General features: G+C 35.0%; 1 protein-coding gene across 1 annotated transcript in view; it reads right to left on the bottom strand.

Moving 5' to 3' along the window:
* Positions 1-3,668: 3,668 nt before the first annotated feature.
* LOC106090780 (triple functional domain protein) overlaps positions 3,669-22,592 on the bottom strand; it is a 144,375-nt gene continuing 125,451 nt past the window's right edge. The window contains exons 11-18 of the mRNA XM_013257075.2: positions 10,790-10,849; positions 10,507-10,725; positions 10,291-10,427; positions 9,994-10,110; positions 6,388-6,577; positions 6,138-6,275; positions 4,975-5,226; positions 3,669-4,781 (exon numbers count right to left, since the gene is read on the bottom strand). Of these exons, the coding sequence (XP_013112529.1) occupies positions 4,536-4,781; positions 4,975-5,226; positions 6,138-6,275; positions 6,388-6,577; positions 9,994-10,110; positions 10,291-10,427; positions 10,507-10,725; positions 10,790-10,849 (1,359 nt within the window). The 3' untranslated portion in view covers positions 3,669-4,535. The remainder of the gene's footprint in view (positions 4,782-4,974; positions 5,227-6,137; positions 6,276-6,387; positions 6,578-9,993; positions 10,111-10,290; positions 10,428-10,506; positions 10,726-10,789; positions 10,850-22,592) is intronic.

Here is a 22,592-nt window from a genome sequence, read left to right as displayed (position 1 = left end):
TTCCTTAGGACATACAGCTAAGCCAGTAATCGGCTTGTTGTGCGCTCTAAATATTAAACAGAAACCTCAAAAAGGAAAATCTAAGTTAGGAATTTCTTAAAAACTCATAAGGATTTCAGAAATACTATTTTCTTGGGGATTTCCAATGGACACTTGATAGACAAATCTCAAACCCCACAAAATAATGTTTACCTTCTTACATTTTTGATACATCTGTCTGCTCGTGTCTTTGACTTTGTGTGTGTGGTACGTTTTCTTTATAAGCGGGGAAATGTTTATGCTTCTTATTCTCTATATGACTGGGAGCGACTTGGCTAACTGGCCGGCCGGCTGGCGCTTAATATAAAAATAGCAGTATACACAGAAAAAAATAAATAACGATAATTATTTTGATAAAAAAAGTAGAAACAAAAATATAAATTAATGTAATTTAAAAAAAGAAACATACATCTAGGTAATATCCAATTAATTTTTTTTTATAGAAACTAATTTGTTACTTGTGGATTTCCTTTCCAAAACATGGAAGAAATCACAATCATTCATAATCCTAGAATTAATCATTAACCATGATTTTACCATATTTGTGGTAAATTCAGGAAATAAAACAGTCAAAAACAACAAACTGGATTTCTTAAAATTTTTTGCTTAGAAGCAACTTAGTTTGCGTGCAAAACATTAAAAATGTTTTAAAAAAAGTTTAGACAAATTTTTGGACTACTTATTTATACTTTTTCAAATATTCACAAAAAAAAAAAAAATACAAAATAAACAACTAATATTTGGAACCGAAATTTTGTTTATGAAAAATGAGTTGGGAAATCTAGTGACAATGACAAGACGCCATTATATAAGACCACAATTTTCTTATTACACAGTCCACACTTCTTACAATATAAAGTTGGGAATACAGCTCCAACGAAATTTTCGTTGCTATAAGAAATGCTTTGGCATATCGTTAGCGAAAATTTCGCTTTGCTTCGTATAACAGGGTGATATTTGCTCTGTTTTATTTAAGTACTGCATACACAAGCCGTGAAGGACAAAAATAAAATGACAACAATGTATCCAGTGCAAGTCTGAGGCCGAATTACCGCATACGTGATCGAGTGCGCTTTCGTATCGAATGGAATTTCATCTCGTATTTAATGGGAGTTATATCACTTCTTTATAAATTTTTATGTCCAAGTTTTTATAAATAATGATCCTTTTAAAGATTCGCGTTCTTAAATTTCTAAATTCGGCCCCTGTTTGTTTAATTTTTGGCTCTATTGTGAATGGAATAATAAAATTTAAAGCTATTATTTATAAAATTCTGAAAAAACACATCTAGGCAACCCTGAAGACAGATGTTCTATATAAGCCTGCACTGGTACATAATTTATCCAGAACTTCGTTGTAATGGATAGATGTCTTTTACATACAAATGTCGCTGCACTGCATAGCATAGATTTATTGTAAGCATCAAAAATTATTTTCGGCTTAATTGCAAGAAAACTAATACTTTAATAAATTTTTGCGCCACTTAATGAATTTGTTTATGCAAAATAATGGTTATTTTTGATAAATGCGTAACTTATCAGCAAAAATTATGGGTTTCGATGGACTTTAGTATTCTCAATGCCGTCTCATTTTTTGGATAATCACACAATGAATTCTCTCATATGCAAAATTAAAGTAAGATTTGACTCATGGCGAAACAATTAAAGGTGGTCTCATTGTACAACAACCACAAATCATATGGTGCAATTTACCATCTTGCCATCAAGTTGATCGACGTTTTGCCAACACAAGCAAAGAAATTTGTGTGCGTGTGTGTATACGTGTGCGTACATGAGCAGAGAATACACGAGAAAGAAGATAACAACAAAGAAAATGCAAACAAAAATATGACATCTTAATACTGTCAAACCTGGCCGGCTGTTAACAGCTGTTTGCGTGAGACCACATTTTTAAATCCGCCTTGGCTTTGACTAAGCGATTTTAATTGTTGATGAGGTGAATTCTTTTGCTCTATTGTGAATGGCTAAATTCACAATAGAGCAAAATTTTTTGCAACAGTAAAAAATTTTTTGCAACAGTAAAACCAAAAAATTAGCTTTGTATTCTCCAAAAAAACATCCATTTAATGTCTGCTGGAGGATTTTGCTGATATCAAATGATAACAGGTATTTTGCACTGAAAAGCACTAAAGTAAAAATAAAAGAAGGTTTTTTTTCTTAACAATATGTTAAGTGTCTGTTTTTTATATCGAGCCCTGGTCCCCAAAAGATGTAAAATACAAAATATATGAACTAATGCGTAATTTTTAATCAATTCGATGTTTGAAACATACGCCTTCTTTTTAACCTCCATAGATGACATATCATATTCACATATGGTAAATCAAAATGCATCTGTGGTTTCTTTCGCAAGAGAAACAAGTAAGAGCGTGATAAGTTCGGCCAGGCCAAATCTTATATACCCTGCACCATGGATTGCATTTGTCGAGTTCTTTGCGCGGTATCTCTTTTTAGACAAACAAAGAATATTGAATAAGAACTGTTATGCTATTGAAGCTATATCAAGTTATAGTCCGATTCGGACCATAAATGAATTGAATGCTGAACATTGTAGAAGTCATTGTGTAATATTTCAGACCATTCGGATAAGAATTGCACCTTGTAGAGGCTCAAAAAGCAAAATCGGGGGATCGGTTTATATGGGAGCTGTATCAAGCTATTGATCGATTCAGACCATATCGAACACGTATGTTGAGGTCATGGGAGAAGCCGTAGTACAAAATTTCTGCCAAATCGGATGAGAATTGCTCCCTCTAGAGGCTCAGAAGTCAAGATCCCAGATCGGTTTATATGGCAGCTATATCAGGTTATGTACTGATTTGCGCCATACTTAGCACATTTATTGGAAGTCATAACAAAACACCTTATGCAAAAATTCAGTCAAATCAAAAGAGAATTGTGCAATCTAGAGGCTTAAGAAGTCAAGACCCAAGATCGGTTTATATGGCAACTATATCAAAACATGCAGTGGGAGTGGATAAACACAAGTAAATCATGAAAAATAAGCTAAATAGATTTTAAAAAATCTTTAGTAAATATAATTTAAAGTTTGAAATAAAAAAAAAAAGTTGAATCACTATCATCGTTCATTCACAATAATTTTCATTCTTCATTCACAATCGCTTTCATGCTTTATGGGTTCATTGTTCATTCACAATCACTTTCATTGTTCATTTACATCATCTTTTTTCGTTGCTTATTCACAACATCTTCTTCGTTAATTCATAGTACCTTAAAGTCTCTTTTCTAGTTTTCTTCTTTTAATTCTAAACTTTGCACTTTAAGCTGTTTGAAAGTATCAGACAACATATTATTTATTACTACCGCCAAATATCTCGTATTTGGTGGTAGTAATTGGTCGATAGGTTGTAAAAACGGCTCCAAAATTGTTTTTAGCTATTTAAATCATGTTTTTAAATCCGATATTTATTAATTTAATATAATTAATTTCTTTGATTTTAAATTTCAATTGAATTTTCTATAAACAATTTTTAATTTATAAAGTTGCAATTAAAAAATTAATTGGATATATAAGTTTTATGAAGCAAAGCAAAATCGCTACAATTTTTTTCTGTGTATAACTTAAATGTGTAAATTAAAATAGACAAGTTTAAATTGCATTGAAGTAATACTTCTTCATTTGTAATTCGCCTAAAACATTTTCAACCTACTTTGTATTTTTCTTTAGGTTTGCATCTTTTAGTAGTATGGAGTTGGGTTGGGGAGAATAAGCCCTTCTGTATACCACCGGGATGTTTGCACCAAATACACAATTATATACTAAAATTCCATACAAGTTCAAATATGAGTGATTGATTCATAAATTGTGGTTGATTGGATGATACTAAACGTTAAATAATTTACATTAGAATTTGTTTTTGTTTCCGCTTTCTTTTCAGCAAGTTATAATATAGGGATAGGGGAGTAGGGGTATTTATAATATTTGTTTTTTTTTTATAAATATTCTTGGTTGTTGATGTTGTTGTTCTTGTTAACTGAGTATAATAACTGAGCACACATAAAGTTGCTGAACTGTCCTTCTTTGTTTTGCCTTTGGGTATGTGTGTGTGTGTATGTGGGTTGGTTTTCTTTTTCTTTCACTAATTTATTTATTTTTTAATTTTTTAATTTAGAGTGCACATTTAAAATGTTTTTTTTTTTGGTTTTATTTTTGATTGCAAATCCACATATTTACTTTTTTTGTTTTTCTGAAACTTTTTTTTTGCCGATTGTTAATTTTTTGGGGGATATTTTACATGTTGTAGGGAAAAAGATAGGACGTACTTGATGACAACTTCTTTTGTAGTAGTCAAATGTTGCTCTTTTTGGTTGATTTGTATGGCAATACACAATTCGCGACTATTGGTGTTTGTGTGCCAAGAGACAAGGTGGAGCTGTTGCTAGAGCAGGATAAGGACAACGACGAGGGTAGAAATAGGCTGTCAATGATTAGAGAGTTTAATAATCATGATTTGGCTATAGCTGCTCGTGGTTTAATTTAGTTTGTTGTTGTTGCTGTTGCTGCTGATAGGCAATTGGCCTTATAAGGGCATTTAGAAAGTCATGCTGAAGTTGCAATTGTTTGCGTATGGTGTCATACCACTCGCGATGTAAATCGATGGTGGCCGCAAAACAAATCATACTCCAATCTGGCCGATTGGGATCAATGGACTTTAGCAGGAAACCATTATTCTTACATTCCTCTAATAGCATTTTATTAACCTGAAAGGAAAGAAAGTAAATCACAATACAAATTTTTGAAATATTGTAAAACACTTTATAAGAAAAAAAAAATCCGATAAACAAGAAAAATGTATAAAAATTTGTTTTTTTTTTTGTAAGAAATAAAAGTCGTCCGTCGGTTAGTATTTTTATGAAAATTATCCCACTCTAATGTACAAAGATATTAACTTACTTGAATGTGTGACCGATATATGTAGGTAGGAGCTGAGAATTGTATTTTAGAATTTTGTCTTTCGGTGAAGAATATGCCCTGATCGAAGAGGAATACGTGTAATTCGCGATACTTTCGTTCAGTGACATTTTTGCCATTCTCCAAACAGCTTAGCGGACCATGGATGAGTAACTTGCCTTGGGCTGTTATATTACCATCGAAATTTTTGAGACTCCTCAGCACCATAATATCATTGACATCTTTGCAAATGGCCTGTTAAGGAAAAAAAAAGTAAATGTTATTTTCAATTTTAAAAAAAATGAATCAATGCTTGGAACACTCTACACAGATAACATAATATTTTTTATTTCAGCCATGTAAAAATAGAAAGTCTTTCAATTTTGTCGAAATTTTCGCATATTGTGTAGGTTGGTCTGGAAGGAAACATAGGGTATATAATTTGTCGATATCCCTCTAATGCCAAAAAACAAAACCCAAAATCAAAAGTGGACGGATCGGGGCAATATAGGTATCAAATAAAAGGCATTAGAGAGTAGAATACGAATATGGTATTAAAATTTGAGTCTAAGTACCCATCGGGCCGCCCAACCTCAAAACTGCCCCAAACGTTCAATATGGGGCTCAAATGAAAGGCATTTCGGATTCGAACTTCGGCACACGGAACAACAGCGAGAGCGTTTGAAGTTGTCTAGCGTTCGATGCCATCAATACAACTTGCAACATATGCAAAGAATCATGTGTATATCATGGGTGTAGTGTAATTGCTCAATTGTTAATTGAGCTCGTCTCGAAAGAGAAACAAACGAAAATTGTAAAATTTAATGATCTTTGTCCTAACAGGCAAAAAACTGGGAAATGAAAAAAAAAAGATAAATCATTCTGTTGAAATCACTAAATGGTTTGCATATTCTCATATATGGGGGACATCCGCTTAAACATGTTTGTTTTGAAATTCTCGCCTTTGTTCTGCTTGCTTAGTGGATATGCGAACCTGTTAAACTCATTACATTGCATACACATTGGGATATAATTTAAACACCTAAACAAGGATTTATTTTATTGCCTTTCATTTTAATGAAATTTATTCCCTTTTAAGTGACGATGCTGCAGTCTAAGAATTTATTTTACTATATCCGGAATACTGTATGCTGTATGATACTCACATTCATTACATTACAAGCTTCCTTCATGCAGGCTACATCCTCCACCATACCAGCTTGTTCAATTTGTTTAGTAATGGTGTTCAAGAGAAGGACATACTTGGGTAATCTTTGCACAGGTTTTATGAGCAGATCACTTAGCTAATGGTGAGCGGTCATAAAAGAAAAAAGGAGAGAGGGAAAAAACGTCAATTTTATAACTTTATTTTATAAAAAAAGTCTTTTAATATACACATTGGATGAGCATACTTACATCGAGACGATGGCGTAATTTCTGTCGCACTAAATCAAAATATTGAGCATGTTCTGTGACAATATGTTCCGATTTAGGTTTATTATTGCAATAGGTTATGTACATTTGGAATTTATTCTCGTAGCGTTTAATCATCGTACCTAACTCAGCTGGAGTTTTTTGGCTTTGTTTCAAGGCTTTCAGAAAATAGCTATAGGAATAAAGTAGAAATTAATTAGAATTAATAAACGATATGACTAATACATCTAAACAATGCAACTTAATGGCAAACAAATTTTCGTAGTCCTTTTTTAAGTTTTGTACTTGTACCGCGCTGGCGTTCAAATATTGTATAAAAGTGACAGCTATAAAGTACGACACTCGTATCGAATGCAATTTCATTTCGTATATAATGGATGTTATGATACTTTTATACATTTTAATTTCAAAGTTTTTATTAGTTATGATCGATCTATTGTAAATATTTGGGTTTTTAAATTTCAAAAATTCGAACGGCCCGGTACGGAATAGCTGTGAACACCACGCAGCTGGAACATTGAGCTCTGCTTTAAGTGGTGTTCATTGCTGTCACGGGAAGCTTAGCTGATAGCTACCGGGTGTGTCCATAGGTTGCGGACAGTGGAATGCTCCATATGGAGTAGCTGCAACTACAGTCGCGGACAATCAGCGGTATCGAGCGGAGAGTCTCAGTGAGAGGCCAGGCGGCACAGGCTCCTGCTTAAATACAAGGCGAGTTATTGGCGCCTTTAAATATCCAATTGCCAATCTGTTCTCGCAGCGATCGGTCTTTTGGACCGGAACGAGCTGGACGAGGATCTCCACCTCCACATGAAATTGTGGCTACGACGATAACAGCAACAGATTTCGAACGGTTTTACTGGTAAACGTAAGCGGCTAACATATATATAACAAATGCAGACTTAAGCAGGGTACTCTGTTTTGCTTTCCGACTGGTTTGAACAATTTTTAACAAAATATCTTCATTTTTTTATACATAGTGACAGGAAATTTTTTGCAAATACACAAATTTGTTTTCATATTATGCAAATTTGTCCATGAACATTCCACTAAGGAACAGAGGCAAACTTCTCACATGTCAATGAGTGCTGTGCGATTAAGGGTTTAAGCTCAATGATAAGGGACCTCATTTTTATAGCCGAGTCCGAACGGCGTGCCGCAGTGCGACATCTCTTTGGGAAGAAGTTTTTACATGACTGTCATATCAAATGGTAAAGTACCCCACAAATGTTGCCAGCATTATGAGGGAAAAACCACCGCTGATAACTTTTTTCTGATGTTCTCGCCAGGATTCGCACCCAGGCGTTAAGGGTAAAAGGTGGACATCCTAACCTCTGCGCTACGGTGGCATTAGGATTAATTGTTCTTAAATGGTCTTTGAGCCATTAGCATAAAAAACACACACACTTAATTTTATTTGCAGAGTACCAATCGTTACGTAGCACATTTACTGCTAGGATTGCCAGGTATGTTTTTTTTTTCAAGAAACTGTGAAATTGATAAATATATCTATTGTGAATTGTTTATATATTAGATTTTTTTCTTGAGATCTTACGCACAAACAAAAAAAAAATTCTTTGAAAATTTAAGAAGAAGAAACAAAAATTCAAAATAAAGATGCTATATTAAAATTTAAGTTGTTACATACACAAACATCCGTTTCGAATTTCAATCGCTGGGTGAATATCATTTTACTTCACAGATGACTGTCCAATTATTATTATACCCTCCACCATAAGATGGGGGTATACTAATTTCGTCATTCTGTTTGTAACACCTCGAAATATTCGTCTAAGACCCCATAAAGTATATATATTCTTGATCGTCATTACATTTTAAGCCGATCTAGCCATGTCCGTCCGTCTGTCCTTCCGTCCGTCTGTCTGTCGAAAGCACACAAACTTTCGAGGGAGTAAAGCTAGCCGCTTGAAATTTTGCACAAATACTTCTTATTAGTGTAGGTCGGTTGGGATTGTAAATGGGCTATATCGGTCCATGTTTTGATATAGCTGTCATATAAACCGATGTTGGGTCTTGACTTCTTGAGCCACTAGAGGTCAAAATTCTTATCCGTTTTGGCTGAATTTGTACGAGGTGTTTTATTATGAGTTCCAACAACTGTGCTGAGTATCCAACAACAATTCGTCCATAACCTGATATAGCTGCCATATAAACCGATCTTGAATATTGACTTCTTGAGCCATTAGAGGGCGTTATTATTATCCGATTTGGCTGAAATTTTTTACAATGATCTTCAACATACGTGTCAAATATGGTCCAAATCGGTTTAAGGTCTGATATAGCTCCGATATAAACCGATCTCTCTATTTCACTTCTTGAGCCCCTTAAGGGCACAATTCTTACTCGAATTGTCTGAAATTTCACACAATGACTTCTACTATGGTCTTCAACATTCAATTCAATTATGGGCCGAATCGCATCATAACTCAATATAGCAATTCTTTTCTTTTATCCTTTGTTTGCCTACAAAGAGATATCGGGAAAAGAATTAAAATATGCGATCTATGGTGGAGGGTATATAAGATTCGGTCCGGCCGAACTAAGCACGCTTTTACTTGCTTTTTTTTAATCGCTTTTCAAACTTAGTATCTTTACTTAAAAAAATTTTACATTTAAAGACGCTTTTATTTATAAGGCTATTCTTTGCCTTTAACTAAAGTACAGCATTGCCTTTACCCAAAGTCAATTTCTTAACCATCAACTTCATCTTTACCTTCATTAAAAGATTTGTGTTCTTAATAGCGAGGCGTAAGTTAAGGATCTATTAAACTACCATTTAAGAAAAAAATCTTTAATATCATGTAAAAATTCTTTCACCAAAGAAAATGTTTGCGAATTGATCATCTTTAAATTAAGATCTTTGGCATGAATCTTTAAAATTAGGACACAATTTTTGTATGTATACAGTGAAAATAAAACATGGTTAATGGCGTAGTCGAATTTCGACATTTTTACAAAATTCACAACTTCGTTTCGAGTAACATTTTCTACCATGATATTAAAAAGAGCACACTATACGTTGTCTTCTTGCCTGAGACCTCACATGTTTCCGATTGCCAAAAAGAGGTTCATTTCTATTGAAGCTGATGGACGGCTTCAGAGAAGGTTATTCCGCAAAGCCTTATTAGTTTCGGAGGAATACCAAACTCAGACTAGAACTCGTTGAAGCTGCTTTGAAGTCGATAAATGATGGAAGAGTCGATTTGTTTCTTTTAGAAAATCCCCAGAAGAATCTAGCATATTGTTAATATCTGGTTTGGATTATCGATTTGCTCATAGATCTGAATATATCACAAAATACGCCTGATAAAAATTTATAGCGCGGAGGACTCCCCGCTGTTCCTTAATGGAATGCATGCGGAAAACATTGCATCTTAACCAATTTTATTGAAATAGCCAAGCCCTAGGCATCGTCAACAGATTTTGTCACTGACTTTTGAAATTTCGAAATATTTTAATATCGACATAGAAATACCGTTTTTATTTGTAAAAAATGTTCAATCTCTTTGACTGCTACTCTCGTTTTGTTGCATAGTGTAACTGGGCATGTAAGCTCTAAGTACTTACTCTCGATGCCATTCGTAAATGGCTTCTATGTTGGCAAACACCATTTGTCCTTTGGGTCCTCTTAAATCATTTGGCAATGATATTTCACTATTCACATTTCTCAATTCCTTTATGTACCTAAAAACAAAAATAAACAGAAATTAAAAATAATTAGTCATCATGAGTTTTTTAAAATTCTTTTTTTCCAAAAGTGGGGGAATATGGAAAGAATGTGGGTGTTTTATTTTCACTTAAATTTGTTTTGTTTTCTAATTGGGTGTGTATGTGTGTTTGTTTGTTTTAAATATGTTTACTCACCCATTAACAATATCACCTAAATCCTCAATGTACTTTTCTTCGGTCGACAGAAGTTCGGCTAGTGCAGGAAATCTACGATTCTGTATAGACGACTCATTATCACTTGCTTCGGCGGCCGCATGTGCTGCTGTCGAGTTCTAAAGTAGGGTAGGGAGAAGTATTTTTTGGCTTAGGTATATGCTGTTTAAAATGAATAAATTAAAAATTATAGTTTACTTCGTCATTATTGTCGCTGTTGCTGCTGGCTGCCATCGTTACAGTCATTGATGATTTGTTGGTGTTGTTGTCACAACTCGGATAGATCATCGCCGTATCGATGTTTTCCGATCCCATAGCAATACCGGGGCAATCACTGCTACTGCTATTGTTGGTAGCTGCTCCACCACGATTACTGCTGCACTCACTGAGAATTTTTGATTTTTCTTCATGTCTTTCCTGTGGAACAAGTTTAAGGGTTTCATAAACTTAGTTTTAAATACGAATAAAAAAATATATTTACTGTTTTTTCTTTAACAATCTGTTCGATTTCCGATAGACCATCCATTTTGCCTGAGCTGGCCTGCAAATGATAATAACAAAAAAAAAACAATTAGAATTATATATAAAATTAGATTTTATGTTTCTCACATAAAAGTGTGACCATTAAAAGAAATACATCTATTGTGATTGGCAAAGTGAGGTCCAAGCCAATTATGCATAACGTTACGTTAAAAATTAATAAATGTCATTTAATTGAAATGTTACACATGTTATGCAAGCTTTATTTAAAAAATTTAACAAATATTCGCCCTTAATTTCTCGCATTGTCGTTAGAGGTTGGTAACCACGTAACGTTAAATAAACAGAATTGAATTTTTTTATCATGATTTGTATACGTATCTAGTGCTCAATAAAACCAAAGACACTTACTTTTTTGATATTTTAAAAATGGTGGACTGTCTTTTAAGACAATCCACAACTTTTGTTTATTTCTTATTTATTCAATTAACGGAGCGGTTAAATGATGCGCAATAAATAATTACCGATAACTCATTTTCATTACTCCTATAATTCACAATTACATTCACAATGATTGTAGGCAAGAGAGCAATTATTTGTCAAATAATGAGTGCTTACAATTACCAATAATTCACAATACCATTCACCATGATTGCAGGCAAGAGAGCAATTATTTCTCAGCTGAATGAGGTGATGTTTGGCATTATAACGTTTACGACAAAGCTTCCAACGAAGATAATTTTCTATAAATTTCTGTTTTGCATGAAATAGCATTCCTGTGGGAACGGTAGATTCGCTCTAACTACCAGTACAAGAAGAGAAAGGTCATGGCTCTGTATATCTTCAAGCCATTCAAAAGGGACTCTTTCGGTGCACTTCGTTGGATATATATTGAGCGTTTTTTGATTTTCCATTCCATCATTATTGTAGGTGGGTTCTCATCCTATGTATACAAGTTGACTGCAGGAGTAACACAAGGTTAATTTCTCCCTTTCTTTTAATACCCTCCTCCATAGGATGGGGGTACACTAACTTCGTCATATTGGTAAGATCCCACAAAGTATATACATATATTAGGGCCGATTTGTTTTTTTTTGTATTTCGTATAGCAAAAACGTAAACTATATAATATTCTTCGAAGAAACCATGTGTCTAAAATAAAATCCTAATCCGCGCCTCTCAACTTGAACATGTATATGCCCGCCTTTGTCAAAAAAATAAATGCTAGATATACTAGCTTTTTCCAAGTCGAGATGCGCGGTTTATGGTTTGAAATCAATCCGCCCTAATATACATATATTCTTGATCACCAAGATATTTCAAGTCGATTTAGCCATGTCCTTCTGTCTATCCGTCGTAAACATGCAAACTTTCGAACGGCTCATGGCGAAGCAATTAAAGGTGGTCTCATTTGAATAACAGCTACATATCATATGGTGCAATTCGCCATCTTGTCATCAAGCTGATCGACGTTTCCCCTAACCCAGACAATGAAGTTTGTGTGCGTACATGAGCAGAGAATATGCGAGAAAGAAGATTACAACAAAGAGAATGCAAACAAAAATCTGTCATCTAAATACCGTTAGAGCTGGCTAGCTGTTAACAGCTGTTCGTGTGAGACTACCTTTTAAATACGCCTTACGACGGGTGAGCCTTTGGAAGACGCAATTATTATCCGACATAGCTGAAATTTGAAATGCTGGTGTTTCTAATTTTTTACGAGCGTCTAGAGGGCGCAATTTTTATCTGATTTGGCTGAAATTTTGCACGTAGTGATTCAACAAACATGCTATGTATCATTCAATTCGGTCTACAACCTGGTAAAATTTCCATATAAAACAATAACTTTTTGAGGTTTAAGAGGGAGCAATAATTAAACGGTTTGGCCCTGAGGCCACCGTGGCGCAGAGGTTAACACGTTAGCCTGTGACGCCGAAAGCCTGGGTTCAAATCCCGGAGGGAATATCATCAAAATTGTCAGCGGTGGTTGATGGGGAATTATGTCCTGTTCCTTAATGAAATGTTCATGGGAAATTTAGTTTAGTGGCTGATAGTTAGCGTGGTATTCAATTTCAATTCAATTTGGTTTACAACCTGATAAAGTTTCCATATAAAACAATAACTTTTTGAGATTTTAGAGGGATCAATAATTAACCGGTTTGGCTCGGAGGCCACTGTGGCGCAGAGGTTAACACGCTAACCGATGACGCCGAAAGCCGGGGTTCAAATCCAGGCGGGAACATCAACAAAAATTTTCAGCGGTGGTTGGTGCGGAATTATCTCCTGTTCCTTAATGGAATGTTCATGGAAAATTTAGTTTACTGGCTGATAGTTAGCGTGGTAGTTTGTGGTATCGATCGCCTTATTTTTAAATATTCATTTAAAGAAATTGACGAGTAGATCAATGGTGGAAACCGGATATGATTCGGCCCTTTGTTATTTCACAAACGATTGGTCAATCCACATATTCAAGTGTGGAAAGAAGCATTCAAGTACTTAGGCTTTCTTAATCGATGTTAGTAACTTTAATATTCTCTTTTAGCTTCACCAGAGTGTGGGTTGAGTGGTTCTGTTCTTTACATACTTCCACGGTGAGTGTTCTTTAGACATCAGTCATCGTATACCCGAGTAAGGTTGTTTGTTAGAAATATGTGACTGGTTTCTAACTTTTTGATCAAATGGCCAGCAATACAGAGAAAATTCCTTTTTTGAGTTGATAGCTCGTATTTAGAAACGACATCCGGATTTATTTTAAAGCGATCTGGATGGTTCAACGGTAGGAACTAGAGTGCATCTTCCTTCTTCTGTTCCTGTTGTTGTTCACAATGGATGAAAACGTCTGATGGCAGACTACCAGTTATACAACATAACGACAACAAGAAAATCATCCACCCTCCGAAACTTATCGCGATCCACTCTCCAAGACAATGCACAGCATAAAAAGAAAACAACCCCTGTTAATAAAGAATTGGATATATAGCTATGGGGATATCCAAAGTTTAATACGCCCAAACTTAATGCGTTTGCTGTATTTACACAGTTTCTCATTTCCCACTTGATTAACTCTACTCATTCAAATTACGTTTTAAAATGGGCAACAACGTAATTATGATCTAACTAAAAAATTCGATAAAATATGATTATTAGGTAACACAAAGATTATTTCTTCCACCGGTTTCGTTTCTTTGATTTTATGCTTGATATGGTATACACTTTTTTTATGCCAAATCAGATTCTAACTTTGGGGGAACAAAAAACGTGACTTTGAAGCACCACACAGATCAGTATTTACTTTTTATTTGTGTTAAAAATTTATATTAAAAAACTGTGTTCACCAACAATCGTCCGTAAATGGCTTGTAGCGAAAATAAACGATTCCACTGATTGACTCTTAATTAATTTCTAGACATGCACTCGAATTGCATTGCATTATTGTTTCATTTGTTAAATCGAAAAAAAGTTTATTTTTGAGTTGAGCTGAAATGGAGTGACCAAACCGAGCCACCCACCACTCACCACCTACCATCAGAAAAGGGAATAAACAGCTCATTGCGCGTTTATCTACAGCCGTGTGAGGGAGTTAAGTTCTTTTTTTGTTAACTGACGACAAAGACACTTTTTCGCCGAAATGCGCGAAATTGACGAAACGAAATAAATTTTCTTTAGATAAGAAAATAAAACATTGAAAACGACAAACGATTATTTTTGTTGTAGTTCAGCCTCAACTCTACTCCAAGGAATTAGCATTTAAATATTTTGAACAAACACCGAGAGTACACTACACCACACCACGCTTCATCGTAACAACAAAATCAAACTGAGTCCAATGACGGAAGACTGCGGCAGCATGGAGTGTATTTTCATATCAAGTTTATATATTTTTGCAATGTAGTTTCAATACGCTTGAGGAGCAGAAAATTCTGTTTAGTCTCAGTGTCTTCGATGAACAGGTCTGTCCGACCGCCGTGTTACGCACGGCAGCGTTGGGGTTTATTTGTTTTTTCCCTGTTTTGTAGATAATTAGGTAAAGGCTAGTTGATTTTTTTTCTTTGTTTGTTTGGAGAAACGTATGGAATGTTCAAGTGATTTATCTACTTTATGTGCAACGTCTGCCCGCATGTGGAAAAGAAATTTGGTGTGATTGTTGTCTGTCTAAGCGATCGGCGTCAAATAGTTCAAGGTGGAACAAAGCTATTAAATGTCTTATCGAGTGTGATGGAACATAAATTGAAACATTAAAAATTGCTTGTTATTTGAAAACAAAAAAATTCTAACGATGATATTTGCAAAACAAAGCTTTTCATAAAATAAAAACAAGTAAAAAGGCATTAAGTTCGGCTGGGTCGAACTTTGGACACCTACCACCTCGGGTATATATATATAAACCCCCTTTCGTCACAATCCGGTGAAAATTTGATAACTTAAGCACAATTACTTTTTGGGCAACCCAATAGGTCAGATGTCGGAAGGCTTAGAATAACCCACTGTTTTAAATAACAGCGAAATCGGGTAATCAATAAAGCTTTTATAGCCTTGAGACCCTTTATCGGGAGATCGATCTATATGGCAGCTATATATATAGTCCGATCTGAACCATATTTGGGTCAGATGTTGGGAGGCTTAAAATAACCAATTGTTTCAAATTTCAGCGAAATCTGGTAGTAAATAAAGCTTTTATGGTCTTCAGACCCTTTATCGGGAGAACGGTCTATATGGCAGCTATATCTAAATATGGACCGATCTAATCCATATTTGGGTTAGCCTTAAACTACTCACTGTTTCAAATTTCAACGAAATCGGGAAATAAACAAAGCTTTCATGGGCTTTAGACGCTTTATGGGGAGATCGGTCTATATGGCAGCTATACCTAAATACAGTCCGATCTGAGGCTTAAAATAACCCACTGTTTTAAATTTCAGCGAAATCGGGAAATAAATAAAGCTTTTATGGGCTTCAGACCCTTTATCCGGAGATAGGTCTATATGGCAGCTATATCTAAATATAGTCCGATCTGAACCATATTTGGGTTAGTTGTCGGGAAGCCTTAAACTACTCACTGTTTCAAATTTCAGTGGACAAAAAATAAAGCATTTATGGGCATTAGACCCCTTCATCGGCAGATCGGTCTATATAACAGCTTTATCCAAATATGGTCCGATTTGGCCCGGTCAAGAACTTAACCAGCGTGCATCAAAAAGACGAAATCTGTGCCAAATTTCAGCTCAATATCTAAATTTTTGGAGGCACAGACACACGGACATCGTTAAATCGTCTTAGAATTTAACGACGATCTATATACTTTGTAGGTTCGGAAATTGATATTTCGATGTGTTGCAAACGGAATGACTAAATTAATATACCCCCTATCCTACGGTGGTGGGTATAATTAATAATTTTTAATTTAAAATTTGTATGTTTTGACAAATATCATTTATTAGCATAGTTATTGAGGTGCGATTGATGGCGGGCACAGTCATCAATCGAAATTTTAATGTCGATTAGGAGAGAACGTTTTTGAAACTGTTGGTATCCGATAGTAACGGAACAAACTGACGATGGGGTATTGAGTGTATATCGCCTAGCCGTAATGAAGATTGACAAATGCAAATTTTGCCCAAGAACATTCCACTAAGGAACAGGGGCAAACTTCTCACATATCAATGAGTGCAGTCCGATTCAAGTTTAAGCTCAAGATAAAGGGGCTCCTTTTTATAGCCGAGTCGGAACGGCGTGCCGCAGTGCGACACCTCTTTGGAGAGAAGTTTTACATGGCATACTACCTCACAAATGTTGCGAGCATTAGGAGGGGAAAACCACCGCTGAAGAAAATTTTTCTGATGGTCTCACCAAGATTCGAACCCAGGCGTTCAGCGTCATAGGTGGACATGCTAACTTCTGGACATGCATAGACCTCAACAATGTCAAGGGAAAACTATTGCTGGTTACGAGCTCAAGCGTTCGGAGGGTGTACATGATACCATGTACCACAATGGCGTTCAACACTAACTGTAACAACTTTGGACAACTTGAGAAAGAACCTGCTGAAGTGGGTCTGAAAGTTAGGCAGACAAAACAAAATTATTTGAGCCAACGTTTAAGGCGCCGGTTTTAGCGAAAGCTGAAGGATAAACCCATGACAACGCCGAAAGATGAGTTGAAACAAAAACTGACTGTTGACAACTATAACTTTGAGATTGTCAAGAACTTAAACTAACTCGATACCAACATAAACAAAACAAACAAGACATCAGGGGCCGAGGGGCGCTTTCGTATCGAATGAAATTTCACCTCGTGTTTAATGGTTGTTATAGCAATTATATTGGGTTGCCCAAAAAGTAATTGCGGATTTTTCATATAGTCGGCGTTGACAAATTTTTTCACAGCTTGTGACTCTGTAATTGCATACTTTCTTCTGTCAGTTATCAGCTGTTACTTTTAGCTTGCTTTAGAAAAAAAAAGAGTAAAAAAAGTATATTTGGTAAAAGTTCATTCTAAGTTTTATTAAAAATGCATTTACTTTCTTTTAAAAAATCCGCAATTACTTTTTGGGCAACCCAATATATAAAAATTTGTATGTCCAAGTATGTATAAATAATGCTTGATTTAAAACCTCGTGTTGTTACATTTCAAAAATTCCCGTTCAACAATGAGTTATATAATTCACAATAGAGAGATTTCGAACGATTTTACTCGTTCACGTATGCGGTAATTCGGCCCCAGCTTGAAGATCAAGAATAACATGCCCACGAACATTCCATTAAGGAACAGGGAGTAAACTCTCATGTATCAAATAGTACTGTCCAATTTAAGTTAAAGCTCAATGATAAGTGAGCTGCTTTTTATAGGTGTGTCGGAACGGCGTGCTGCAGGCCGACATTTCTTTACATGGCTCAACCTCCTGCTTATACATCTGTTTGGCTGGGGAGCGTTCTGAAGTGTTCTTGCTAGAGTTTAAACAGCTGACTAGTCTACGGATTGTTGCGTGTTTGTGCATATTTTTTATTTTTTTTACTTGACATTCAAAATATTCTCTACACAACATCTTTAAGCCTCCTTAAAACAACTTTATAAAAACTAGAAGAGAGGAATAAAATAAACTTGAATTTCAAGCGCGGCTTAGGTTTCACAAATAGAAGGTCAGGTCACTTGCGAAAACATTAAGTAGATAGCCTCCATGGACATCATTAAGGATGTCAAAACTGCCGATTGAAAATGTCATTAAATAGGAGAAAACGTAAACAAAGAATGAATGTGAAAAGAAGCCAAGTTGACATCCTCAATGCCAAGTAGTGCCAAAAATTAAACAAATTGTATGTCGGCTAATTTTAACGCACCACGTTTCCTCAAAAAGACGATTTCGATATCTGACAAGGTCAAATATTTAGTTGTTATCTTGGACAGGAAACTGAATTGGAAGCGTCACATGGAGCGTACTGAGAAGGCTCACAAATGTTGGAAAATGGGGCCTGAATCCGAGGATAGTCCACTGGCTCTACAGGAGCGTGATTAGACCAATACTTACTTACGCCTCAGTAGTTTGGTGGACTGATATGGAGAAAAAGTGCAACATAAGGACCATTCAGAGAACATGTCTTGGCATACGCGGAGCGATGAGGACCTCCACCATAGGAGGAGGGTATAAAATATTCATCTATGTCGATCTAGCCATGTCCGTCCGTCTGTCCTTCCGTTCGTCTGTCTATCGAAGCACGCTAACTTTCGAAGGAGTAAAGCTAGCCGCTTGAAATTTTGCATAAATACTTCTTATTAGTGTAGGACGGTTGGGATTGTAAATGGCATATATCAGTTCATGTTTTGATATAGCTGCCATATAAACCGATCTTGGATCTGGACAACGGCTTCTCCCATATAGGCCTATAGCCTGATACAGCTCCCATATAAACCGATCTCCCTATTTTACTTCTTGAGCTTCTAGTTTTAATTCAAATTCCATTGTTATTTTTTGTTGGTCCTATGCACACTAAACTCCCTTTAAATACATGATCCCACAAAAATCCCCAACAAATCGCTTCGATTTACAAAAGCTTAATTTTTTGTTTAAATCATTTTTTATTAATTTTTTGCCATATCACGTGCTTGTTAAAGTGCCAAATGTCTGCCAAATCGGATAATGAATTATGTTTTCATGCTCACTTCAGCTTGCCGTTGGAGAAATGACAAAAGAGATGGAGAAAGTGAGCGGTTAGGGGGGAAGAGACTGCGATGATTGACGAGGCATCAAAAATTTCCTTCACAAGAATATTTGGTCTATTTGGAAAATAAACATAAGCATTTAATGGATGTCAACGCCATTTATATGGTCATCCTCTCTTAATGCTTGCCAACATCTCTCTCTCTCCCACACACTCTTTTCATTTAAAAAAACAGAGGCTATGCACCACAATAATTGTTAAAAAAAAAATTCAAACATTTTCTTGTATGATGCTTGTATGGCTGTAAACAAATCGTCCAAGTTTTCGCCTGGGTATTTACATTTGCCCATCTGGGGTATAGTTTAAAAAGACAGACACCATGCTTCATAATCACAATAATAACGACGACGATGATGATAATGATGACGATGATGGCCCGCGTGCCGATTTTTTGCTGTTATTGTTGCTGCTATTCTATCTTCGATATCGTTGTGCTTTGAAAAGTGTTTGCGGTTTATACGGATTTAAAATAACAACAACCATGCTAAAATAATAAACAATAAAAAGGCAAAACACTCTGATGTATTGTACACAAACAAACAAACATATACGTTGCCTTTCATATACCCAGAGAAGATACAAAAATATTCGATAGAGAGAAAAAAAAATGAATAAAACATTTAATAAATGTGCTTGTTTTTCGTTTCTCACGGACTATTAGGCAGCTATGAAGAATATTTATCAGGGGTGGGATGTACAATCTACCATGTAAAAATCGAGAGAGGCCTTTAAAAACAAAAAAAGATTCACTATGATACAAAGTGAAAAAAGTATACTTATTTTGTCTTGCCATTTGCAACATATTATTGTTGAAAAATTATAAAATGATCTGGCTAAAAAGAGAACACAACAACATTGAAAAAACAAATAAATTAACAGAAAGATGTTAACAACAAAACATAAACATGTTTTGTAAAAGTCATTTAAAAGTAAAAAAAAAAATCACAAAATTGCTTGACATTTAGCTTAAACATCTTCTTTGTGCAATTACAACATCTTTGTTTATTCACAACATATTCTTTGTTCATTCACAATCATACCGTTACTCAAAGTAAAATCAACTCTTAATTTTCGTCTTATTTCCAATCTTTGCAAGTGACAATTTTACAAAGAACCGCATGAGATATCGGCATGATTTATTTTCTATGGCTGCATTGGCCTATATCTTGATATAATGAACCTATCTCTACGGTAAATTAACAGAAAGATGTTAACAGCAAAACCTTAACATGTTTTGTAAAAATAATATAAAAGTAAAAAAAAAAAATCACAAAATTGTTTGACATTTAGCTTAATCATCTTCCTTGTGCAATCACAACATCTTTGTTCATTCAGAACATCGATTTTGTGAATTCATATCTTCTTTGTTCATTCACAATCACACCGTTACTCAAAGTAAAAGCAACTCTAAACTCTTAATTTTCTTCTTATTTCCAATCTTTGCATGTGACAATTTTGCAAAGAACCGCATGAGATATCGGTATGATTTATTTTCTATGGCTGCAATGGCCTATATCTCAATATAATCTCCATATGAACCTATCTCTACAGTAACGGTTTACGTTTAGATTTGCATTCTACAATAATTCTTATTATTACACTCCTCGATATGAGAGAATTTCCTCTATGATAATTCCATGTACAATTGAAAAAAAGGCCCGTATTTAAAATAAAGTGCCCTGTATACCAAAGCTAAGTGATAAATGTTTTGCTTTTTATTGCCTGGTGTCTATTTAATTTTTGCTTCTATCCCCTCAACCTCCTCCATTTGATAACCACATCCTCTAGCTAACGTTCATATGACTAAGTATTCGCAGCACTAAAACTAAGTATCTCAAATAGCTACTCAAATGAAAAATAAAAGAATTTTAAATCATCTAAAAATACGCAAATTATTACAAATACAAGGTTCTTTTTCTTTCGCACCATTTGACCGCTGCCTTGACTAGTCGTATAGACAGACAAAAAAAATGCGAATTTCTGCCATTAACAATACCAAGTCCAAGAAATCTGTATCGTGCGTTATATTGACGCAAATGCGTTCAAAAAGGGGGATTGTTTTGGTGGAAGACATATCGACGTACGATTGCGCCCACCGTTGAATTAAAAAAAATTGTAAACAATGAGTTTCATCTTTTTTTCTTGACTTTTTTATCTTTCAACTACCACCCACCAAAGGGGATTCCCTAAAAAATTGCAACAACTCATAGGGTTGTTGGTGGTAGGTGAATAGATTATTAGGAAAAAATGTTAGTCTAAGGTCACAGGTGATGGAAACGAAATTTTGCGGGGATTTTTTTCTTTTGTACTTAGATGGCGATTGGCTATTTTTAAAATTGAATGTAAGTGTGTGAGGAGGTAGGTGGTCGGTTTGTATAGTCAGTTGTTGGAAAAACAACATAAGTAGCCTAATACTTAAATGGCATCAGAATTGAGGTAGGAGCCGAGGTCCATTCACAACAAAATATATTGAATGGAATTTTCTCAATGGTATTTGAAAACAAAATCTCCATCAATCAGTGTTTTTCTTCATATTTATTTAGAGGTCTCCACTCGTTGTATTTTATTTAAATTTATTTATATTTTGCATAAAAACAAAGTTTTTAAATCCTGTTTTCTTCTCTGACTACTGAAAGGCTAGTAATGTGAGAATGCTGTGTCAAGTGTGTCAATGCATGTGACATTAGATTAAACGTCAATCATCGTCAGTTTATTTAAGATTTTTCCTCACAATGTTTGTAATGAATTTCACATTTCATTAGAAATGTTGTGATAATATAAATGAAATTTCCATAAAACATGAAGTAAGTACTCTTTTGTTCTCTATTGTCAACTAGAAAAATTGACGTTGACATTTTGAAATTGTTGTCGAAGGCACATATTTGATTTAAATTATTGCGTGTTGTGAAGTGTGTTGTAATTTGATACTTATACCATGGCATACTACAATTTCGCAAGAAAATAGTTGGTTCCAAGTGGGAAGTGTACAATTTTTACTTTTAAATTAATTTATAAACAGATGATTTCAAATGCATTTACATAATCTTAATGGACATGGTTGCGTATGAGTAATTAAAATAAAATTCCCTTTAATAATCTTAATCAGTGATGGGCACACTAACACTGTTGAAAACACCAAACTGTGTTTGTGTGAGTATCATCAAAAGTCTATATTGGGTAAAAACTGGTCACATTTATTGTTCATTCACAGCAGATATTGAAGATGTTGTTCATTCACAATACGGTTAAAATCTCTCTGATTTTTATGTCTGTCCGTCCGTCCGTCTGTCGAAAGCACGCTAACTGTCGAAAGAGTAAAGCTAGCCGTTTGAAATTTTGCACAAATACTTTTTATTAGTGTAGGTCGGTTGGGATTGTAAATGGGCCAAATACAGCTGCCATATAAACCAATTTTGGGTCTTGACTCCTTGAGCCTCTAGAGATCGCAATTCAGGTGACAGGTACGGCCAAAATCTGTCTATAACCTGATATAGCTCCCATATGAACCGGTCGCTGGTTATGCTTGTTTGGTTCCTAGAATCTTTAATTATTGCTGGTTTGACAGAAGTTTGGTATGTAGAATAAAATTAT

This window comes from Stomoxys calcitrans, chromosome 1 (genome assembly GCF_963082655.1).
Source record: "Stomoxys calcitrans chromosome 1, idStoCalc2.1, whole genome shotgun sequence".
NCBI lineage: Eukaryota > Metazoa > Arthropoda > Insecta > Diptera > Muscidae > Stomoxys > Stomoxys calcitrans.
Note: the sequence above shows the minus strand (reverse complement) of the source record. Positions and strands in the feature narration are given on the sequence as shown.